Below are 9215 nucleotides of genomic sequence, written 5' to 3' on the forward strand. Positions count from 1 at the left end.
GAATCCAGTTAGCCAAGGTGTTCTGTTGCAGAGCCACTGCTGTCAGCCACACGTACACACCTTGGTATTATGCATTTGGTGTGCTATAGGTGTTGTGTTCTTAGATAAATGTCCAGACAGATGCTGTGACATTTCCACACATGCAACCATACGTTAATAAGCTCCTACTTTTCGATCCTATTCACAATCAACATATCCAGTGACTGCATGTAGAACTCCATATAGCTGATGTCACTCACCACCCTTCCAAGGGTAATTTGCCAACAGGTTCACAATACAACCCGGTCTGTGTTCAAGTCAAACAGGTTCCCTTCCAGCTGTAAAGTGAACATGGAGGTAGGTGTTTCACTGTTCTGGAATTCCCCCTAGAATCTGAGGGTGAAGTGACAATACCAGTGGATGCTTTCACCCATTCACAACCTTGACCTAAACACCTTCACAGCAAAAAGTGCAAAATTGTCTGGTCATGGAATAAATTACCATTTTGCTGATTAATGTAGTAGTTTATTAGTTTAAAAATAACATTTTATGTATGGCTTGAGTCCCATTTTTGGCAGAATAGCACCAGTGTCCATTCTCAAGAAAGCCAGTAACATTCAGTTACAGGGTTCTAGTACAGTAGAGTAAGGTGGCTGCAAAAGAAAATGGATAGAAATTAAAGTGACATGAGTAATACCTGCCACCATTAGAAAAAAAATACTGCAATGGTATTTATTGAAATTCAAAAAAATAATTTAAGGGACCAAGAAAGAGGATACAGCAGTCTGGGTTTTGACGATGTACAAGTAGTTCTGCCCAAGATCCAGTTAAGATGAATTAGATTCAAGGCTGGATGAAGATTCCATTGATGGGATCTACCATAGAATGGGGGAGGCTCAGGGTTGAAAGAAGGCTAATATCCCCTCACACAAAGCAGTTGAATAAGGTTATTAATCCAAGTGCAGTGTGCTATTAATAGTCCATGAGCAATCAAGGCCTTGATCCAGGACAGGCCCTGTTGAAGACCCAGCAAGAGGCCCCTGACTCAGGGTCCGTTGGTGGCCCAGGGACCCAGGCCGTGCTGACTCTGGAGAAGCCTCTGGAGCTCCTTGAACTGCTCCACCGTCTGGTCCTTCAGGTCTGGGTTGGAGATCTGCAGCCGGATGCTGTCTGTGGACCAGGACAGCTCTCCAGAAAACATCTCTGTTAGGATCCGTGCCACCACCGGGACCACCTGGACATGAAATGGATGGAGGAGAGGGTCCCTGTTAAGTCATTGTGTGTGTGTGGGTACGGGGTCAATTCGTTCTGCTCACCTGCACAACGATGAGCTTCTTCTCCTTGGGTTTCCGTTGGTCTGGCCAGTCCTCCCCAAAGCAGAAGCAGAGCTCAAACGGGGGTGGGGTGGGAGTTTCACCCTTCTGGAACAAGATGAGCCCTGTTGGTGTGCATGAGAGGGAGAAAGAAAGAATCTCCTGTAATGCGATAATCACTGTGTATGTGATATCTGTTCTATAGCTAATCCATTTAGATGCCTGGGCAGTACAATAAGTACTACTCAAGAGCTTACTCACAGAAAGGGCCTGTGACTGAAATATTCAGGGATCAACTGAAACTCAGACAGCCTCAAGTGAACTGAAAAATCATGACAATGGAGTCCAGCATTGTTATCTGACAGGATCATTTGGTGTTGTGATTAATTGATCTCAATAAAAAAAAAGGGGTTTTGAGGGATCAGATGGGGATTCAAACACTGAAACTGCTGCCTTAGATAACTAAAATACCAAGGAATAAAATGGATTGACTGACTCACCGTGCAGGAAGTTATTGAGGCTGAACACTTTGTACTTCCTCTCCCTCTCCATAGGGTTGGGAGGCCCCTGCTCGTCAACGCCCGGCCCAGACCAATACACCTTGCACTGACACAGCCTGATAGCGTATATATCCTGCTCCCAGATCTCCAGGATCAGGCCTCGATCCATCACATCCAGCAGGTGCTCTGTGTAGAACCTCTGCTTCTCATTCTGGATGTCGGCCGAGCCAGGGAAGAGAACTTGGTTGAGGTTGACCGGGCCGAACAGGTCCACCTGATCCGGGGTGGGCTCCAAGTGGCCGTAGTACAGCCGGCAGCCCTGGGGGTTACTCACCGTCAGGGAGCCCATCTTGCGACCCCGGTACTGAAACTTCATGTCTAGGTCAGTCACTGAAACCAGAGTCAAATAATGTAGTGTTGGAAGAATTGTAAGCACTTCAACAATAGTCAACATTTAATATAGCTCTTTCTAATCATGCCTAACAGTATTCTGACACCAAGTTATCATAAGACTGAAAAGGGGGTGTTTATCAATGAATAACACATTACCGCTTTAGCTACAAAAGGGTAAAACTTGATTTTGCCTATTCCAATTAACTCCAGAACCTGTCTTACCATCCCCCACACTTCCAGACAGCTGCCAGTGTGTTTCATTTGATGGGTGTGACAGACAGACAGCTATTCCAGACTACTACACTAATGCCTGATAGCCTATAATCCATTGAATGAGTCAATTGGAGGCAACTGTTTTGAGTGACTGTATTGCAATACCAAATAAAGTTGACGCCCTGTTTTTATGGTAGGGGAATTACAATGAATACTTTTTTGGATAACATGCAAGGAACTACTGCAGAAGTGCCTGACTGCCAAAGTAAAGCCATAGTACATAAAGCTCTTCTCAACACAGCATAGGTGCTACTCCACTCACATGGCAGGCTGTTCAGCAGGTCATATTTGTAGGGTGGCACCGCCTGCCCTTCTTCCTGGTTCTGGACTCCGGACATGGCCTCCATTGGGGCGGCACCTGGGTTAGGGGCAACCGGAGCCACAGATGCAGCAGAAGGAACCATGGTGGCCATCTCAGTGACCACAGGAGGCTGCATGCTCCCTCCACCCATCCCCAGGCCATTGGAGGGTTCTGCGGGTCCATGGTGCACAAAGACCCCATGTTCCAACTTCACCACCAATGGAACATGGGCAGAAAACTCTGGGGGAGCCATGGTTGGCTGAGGGAGATCCGCTGCCATGGTATTGCCCCCGTTGGGATTGGAGTGCATGTTGGGACTGGGGTACATAGGGGTGTGGTGGGAGGTGCCATATCTGTCATTGAGGGGGGAGCTAAAGGGAACGTCTAGCCTATGTGAGGTAGGGAAAGCCTGATAACTGCGTGGGTCACTAATTCTGGGGTCTGGGAGAGACAAGAGGACAAACACATAAGACCTTGCATAATGTCAATAGTGACACATTTCAAAAGGTTTTCTGCCTAATTCACAGATGGCTCAGTAGCAAAGGTGTATTGACACTTACCAATGGAGAGATCAACAATATTCGGCATCTGAAAACAAAGACAAGAATGAATGTCTATGTAACAAAGCTGAGATATGGGTATTGTTCTCAGATTGTTCTGAGATAATGGAAAAGTAATTGTCTACTTTTCTACACCTTACCTCCTCCTCATCTTCATCAACTGTGTCTGAAACCAAATCAAAAGGAATATGCCATCAACATGGAGGAGAAAATCTCATTAATTTCACAAAACATGAATATCTGAGGTTATTAGACAAGTTCAACAAAGTTATTCTAAAGAACTAATTTAAATTTGAAGACAGACAATCAGATAAGACTTGCAAAGCTGCCAATGAGCATGCATGCTTATGCACGTGTGCGCACACACTCTTACCTCCATTGCAGGGCTGGTCACAGACCTCGTAGATCTTGTAGGGCTGGACGGGTGTCTCCTTGGTGCCGTCGTATTTCAGTTTGAACTCCCGGCTCTTGTTGAGGGCACAGCGCAGGTTGGCCTTCCACTTGGCAGGGTCCGGCTCATCCAGACCCTCCTGGTACTTCCCTGTCTCCAGAGCCCAGGCCTGGGGGAAGAGAGGGGGAGACAAGGAAGAGAAGGTTACATTTTTAATAAATTAGAGAAGGAGTCACATCTGGATGGAATCAAATGGGTGAGGGTTAAATTCACTTCAAATCAATTAGTCACAACTTGGGTGCATTCAGAAAGTATTCAGACCCTTTGACTTTTTCCAAATTTTGTTACATTTCAGCCTTAAATCGTTTTTTTCCCCTCATCAATACACACACACACACACACACACACACACACACACACACCATAACCAAAACAGGTGTTTAGAAACTGAATCAGAAATATCACATTTACATAAGTATTCAGACCCTATACTCTAATACTTTGTTGAAGCACCTTTGGCAGCGATTACAGCCTCAAGTCTTCTCAGGTATGACACTACAAGCTTGGCACACCTGTATTTGGGGAGTTTCTCTCATTCTTCTCTACAGATCCTCTCAAGCTCCATCAGGTTGGATGGTGAGCGTCGCTTCACAGCCATTTTCAGGTCTCTCCAGAGGTGTTCGATCGGGTTCAAGTCCGGGCTCTGGCTGGGCCACTCAAGGACATACATAGACTTGTCCCGAAGCCAATCCTGCATTGTCTTGGCTGTGTGCTTAGGTTCATTGTCCTGTTGGAAGGTGAACCTTTGCCTCAGTCTGAGGTGCTGAGTGCTCTGGAGCAGGTTTTCATCAAAGATCTCTGTACTTTGCGCCGTTCATCTTTCCCTCAAGCCTGACTAGTCTCCCAGTCCCTGCCGCTGAAAAACATCCCCACAGCATGATGCTGCCACCATGCTTCACCATAGGGATAGTGCCAGTTTTCCTCCAGATGTGACACTTGGCATTCATGTCAAAGAGTTCAAACTTGTTTCTCATGGTCTGAGAGTCCTTTAGGTGTCTTTTGGCAAACTCCAAGCGGGCTGTCATGTGCCTTTTACTGAGGAGTGACTTTCGTCTGGCCACTCTACCATAAAGGCCAGATTGGTGGAGTTCTGCAGAGATTGTTGTCGTCCTGGAAGGTTCTCCCATTTCCACAAAGGAACTCAGTCAGAGTGATCATCGGTTTGGGTTCTTGGTCACCTCCCTGACCAAGGCCCTTCTCCCCCGATTGCTCAGTTTGGCCGGGCGGACAGCTCTAGGAAGAGTCTTGGTGGTTCCAAACTTATTCCATTTAAGAATCATGCTTCAATGCTGCAGACATTTTTTGGTACCCTTGCCTAGATCTGTGCCTCGGCACAACCCTGTCTCGGCGCTCTACAGACAATTCCTTTGACCTCATGGTTTGGTTTTTGCTCTGGCATGCACTGTCAACTGTGGGACCTTATATAGACAGGCGTGTGGCATTCCAAATCATGTCCAATCAATTCAAGTTTACCACAGATGGACTCCAACCAAGTTGTAGAAACATCTCAAAGATGATCAATGGAAACAGGATGCACCTGAGCTCAACTTAAAGTCTCATAGCAAAGGGTCTGAATACTTATGTAAATAACGTATGTTTTTTATTTTTAATACATTTGCAAAAAAATTAACGTTTTCGCTTTGTCATTATGGGGTACTGGTGTAGATTGATGAGGCAAAATTAGTAATTTAATAATTTTTTGAATAAAGCTGTAATGTAATAAAATGTGCAGAAAGTCAAGGGGTCTGAATACTTTCCGAATGCACTGTAAATGGAGAACAGGGTAATGGCTAATGAGGAAATGACTAGTCAAAAGAGGCAGGGAGTAGGCTATTGCTGCTGTTAGTGCAGTGGATATCATGTGGGCATCCTTACACACGAGATCAAAAAACCCAGAGAGGTTTGACACTAGAGATTCAGTGGAAATGAAACTAAGGCTATTTCAGTTCACTAAAACAGTTGATACATTTATCGCTGAATGGGATAAGGAAGTGTGTGGGTGACATAGTAACCGAGTACCTTAGAAATACTCTTGAAATGTGCTACTTACTAGAAAAATGTCATCTAAGTAGACAAAGTAAGCAGAACTTTGATCTAACTACATTGTGATATCCGAATGACGACAGAGTTGAAGTATCCAGATCTGTCATGCCATTCTCAACATGGACCCCCCCTCTCACCTTGAAGATGGTGTTCTCTTCCTCAGAGGTGGGCAGGTGTCTTGTGGCGTGCCTCCAGGGGATCTGGAAGATCCGGTGGTCCGGGCTGAGCCACTGCAAGCCGGGGTACCTCCCGCTGTTCACCTGGGTTAACAGCCAGGGCTTCAGGCGGATCCTCCGAGGCTGCACACTCATCATGGGGCAGGGCACCACGCAGGGAGGAGAAAGGGGCTTCAGAGGGGGTGAGTGAAGGGGCTGGAAAGGTGAAGAGAAAAGTAATGGTTCAGATGGGTGATGGGGCACTGGGGGTAGGGGAGAGAGTGGGCACTGAGGGATTGTCTTGAAGCGTGATACGACAGTAATGGTTCAGATGGGTGACGAGGCAATGGGGGTAGGGGAATGTGGGGGAGGGTTGAAAGAGAAGATACTCCCTACCATCTGCAGGAAGAAGGCTGGGGAAAATGGAGAGAGGATGGGTGGGGAAAAGAGAGGTATGAAGGTGGAGAGAGTAGTCAAGCAAGTCTGATTTACTGTTTTTTATTTATGATGGCAACAGGCCTGTTTAGGAAATGATCTGCTGGGAAACAAAAAGTGTTCTGTGGCTGAAGAATACAGAACAAAAAGACTTAAGGCAATAAAAAACAACATCATAGAGTTGGGTAAATTAACATACACAACATGCAACAGTTGTAGGCTATTCCTTAATCCTTTACTCCATTTCATGACAGTCCCAAATTTGCTTTTGTCACCCTAAAATTATGGATTTGATACTAGGACAACAAGCCTAGGCCCTCCGGGCACAGATGCAGAGTCCACTGTCACACAAGTGTATTGTATGAGATCACAGAGGATCATATGAACACAGACGTATACAGGTAACTCCTTTACAGCCAAAGATGAACTTCTGTCTCAAGCAGCACATCAGAGTCAAATATAAGGCCAACTTGTATTTGCCGCTAGACGCGCTGAGACAAACTAATGCATCTAGATAGAATATGTCCTCTTCCCGAGGCTGCCACAAATGTCCTTCTGAGCCCTTGTACCAACACACACACACACGTGTGAGTTGAAAAGGGCAAGGTAACTTTAATGAGTATGCAACACAGAACAACAACTGGGTGCAGAGGCGTCATGGCTATAGGGGGCAAAGGGGCATGTGTTTATTTTTGGCATTAACTAGTCCAGATAGGTTTGCCTTTTTTCAACCTCATAACTAGCTACCAATAAGTTATTTCAGGCTATCAATCAAGTTAGAGTAGCTAGCTCGTCTTTCTCTTAGCTGGCATGCCTGCCGGCAAGGTTGTTAGACTTTCGAAAAGCATGCAATTACTAAGTAAGACTCACAATCCTTTTAATCTTTCATACAGATTGTTGCATAAATCCAGAGAAGCATATTTCTTAAAATAAATAAAACACCAGGGGGGGGGACAGGCAGCTCAAAATACTGTATATTCTTTTTTTTTTTTACACATAGAATTAAGAATAATGATTACGGCTCTAGATTGCAGGTAAAGGCTGTTTCAGGTATTTGAAAAATGCTAAATTGTCCAACTTGTGGACAATGGGGGAGGAGAGAGCGAGGACTAGCCCCCCCCCTCATTCTTCAAGCTTTGTCAAGTTGGTTGTTGATCATTGCTAGACAATCTTTTGAAGTCTTGACATTAGATTTTCAAGCCGATTTAAGTCAAAACGGTAACTAGGTCTCTCGGAAAAACATTCAATGTTGTCTTGATAAGCAACTCCAGTGTAGATTTGGCCTTGTGTTTTAGGTTGTTGTCCTGCTCAAAGGTGCATTTGTCTCTCAGTGTTTGTTGGAGAGCAGACTGAACCAGGTCTTCTTCTAGGATTTTGCCTGTACTTAACTCTATTCCGGGTCTTTTTATCCTAAAAAAAACACTCCCTTGTCCTTGCTGATGACAAGCATACCCATACATAATGCAGCCACCACCATGCTTGAAAATATGAAGAGTGGTACTCAGTGATGTGTTGTATTTGCCCCAAGCATAACACTTTCAATACATAGCTTTTTAGTGCAGTGTTATTTTAGTGCTTTATTGCAAACAGGATGCCTATTTTGGATTACTTTTATTATGTACAAGCTTCCTTCTTTTCACACTGTCATTTAGGTTAGTATTGTGGAGTAACTACAATGTTGGTGGGGACATGGTGTGCTTTAAAATGGGGACTTCCCAATAGTTAAGAACTTAATAATTGCACAAGTCTGGATTACATTGTCTAAACTCTATAGATATATTTTTTATTTATTTAAACATATTAAAACAGGAATAGCTTCACTAGGTTTCATTCGGGGTGTGCAGAAGCCAGGTTGATAAAAAAAAAAGTTAAACATAAACCGACAACAAAAGCTGAAAATAGGCCGCCTGCCTGACACTGACATGATCATGTAAACAATCTTCAAAAAAATAAAAGATTAGTAGTCGGTCTGAAAAAAAATCTCAATAGGCTACGATAGTTGTTTTAGGAAACAAGTACAACTTTAAGCGGCACCCACCTTTTAACGATAGGTCTTCTCCACAAAATAATTTCGCTCCCTTGTATCGACGAGTTCAAGAACGCTGACTGTAGTGATCCCTCCTTCCACAAACAAGCCAGGCAGAGAGTATGCGCGCTGCCACAGGTAAGCTTTTTACTTGGTAGTCTAACTGACGAAAACCTTGCCCAACACCGTCACAAGTTCAAGGAGTGTGTGGGAGAATGACAGTCAGAAAGTCCAAGGCTTATTCAGAAAACTTTCCACAAACAGCGGCCAAACATGATTTGACTTTAAACATGAACAAACGTGGTGCGTGTGTGTTTGCTGAACTTGCCCAGATACCACCCTTCCGGTTGACAGACAAAAGTAATATGCAAACATTGTTTCATTTTCGATAGGCTACTAGTACTACCCTAGTGGTTGAAAATGTATACATTTTCAGTGGTGTAAAAAGTACCCAATTGTCATACTTGAGTAAAAGTAAAAATACCATAATAGAAAATCACTAAAGTAAAAGTCACCCAGTAAAATACTACTTGAGTAAAAGTCTAAAAGTATTTGGTTTTAATATACTTACGTTTCAAAAGTAAATGTAATTGCTAAAATATACTCAAGTATCAAAAGTAAAAATCATTTCAAATTCCTTATTGTAGGCAAACCAGATGGCACATTTTTTATGTTGTATTTACAGATAGCCAGGGGCACACTACAACACTCAGACATCATTTACAAATTCTGCATGTATGTTTAGTGAGTCTTCCAAATCAGAGGCAGTAGGGATGACCAGGGATG

The 9215-nt window shown here is 44.0% G+C and overlaps 1 protein-coding gene across 1 annotated transcript; it reads right to left on the reverse strand.

Moving 5' to 3' along the window:
- Nucleotides 1-482: 482 nt before the first annotated feature.
- On the reverse strand, nucleotides 483-8754 carry irf5 (interferon regulatory factor 5). The gene is made up of 9 exons (NM_001139852.1): nucleotides 8442-8754; nucleotides 5951-6184; nucleotides 3693-3879; nucleotides 3460-3485; nucleotides 3320-3347; nucleotides 2721-3200; nucleotides 1793-2182; nucleotides 1296-1417; nucleotides 483-1213 (listed from the first exon to the last, which is right to left on the reverse strand). The coding sequence occupies exons 2-9, from the start codon at nucleotides 6125-6127 to the stop codon at nucleotides 1025-1027; spliced, it is 1599 nt and encodes a 532-aa protein (NP_001133324.1). The 5' UTR covers nucleotides 6128-6184; nucleotides 8442-8754; the 3' UTR covers nucleotides 483-1024.
- Between the last annotated feature and the right edge of the window lie 461 nt (nucleotides 8755-9215).

This window comes from Salmo salar, chromosome 17 (assembly GCF_965601325.2).
Source record: "Salmo salar chromosome 17, fSalSal1, whole genome shotgun sequence".
Classification (NCBI taxonomy): Eukaryota; Metazoa; Chordata; class Actinopteri; order Salmoniformes; family Salmonidae; genus Salmo; species Salmo salar.

Coding starts and splice junctions, on each gene's coding strand:
- irf5 (NM_001139852.1), bottom strand. CDS start 6,127: ATGATGAGTGTGCAGCCTCGGAGGATCCGCCTGAAGCCCTGGCTGTTA. Junction 2,183..2,720: donor CCTGCTGAACAGCCTGCCAT/GTGAGTGGAGTA, acceptor CTCTGGTTTCAG/TGACTGACCTAGACATGAAG. Junction 1,418..1,792: donor CCTCAATAACTTCCTGCACG/GTGAGTCAGTCA, acceptor GCACACCAACAG/GGCTCATCTTGTTCCAGAAG.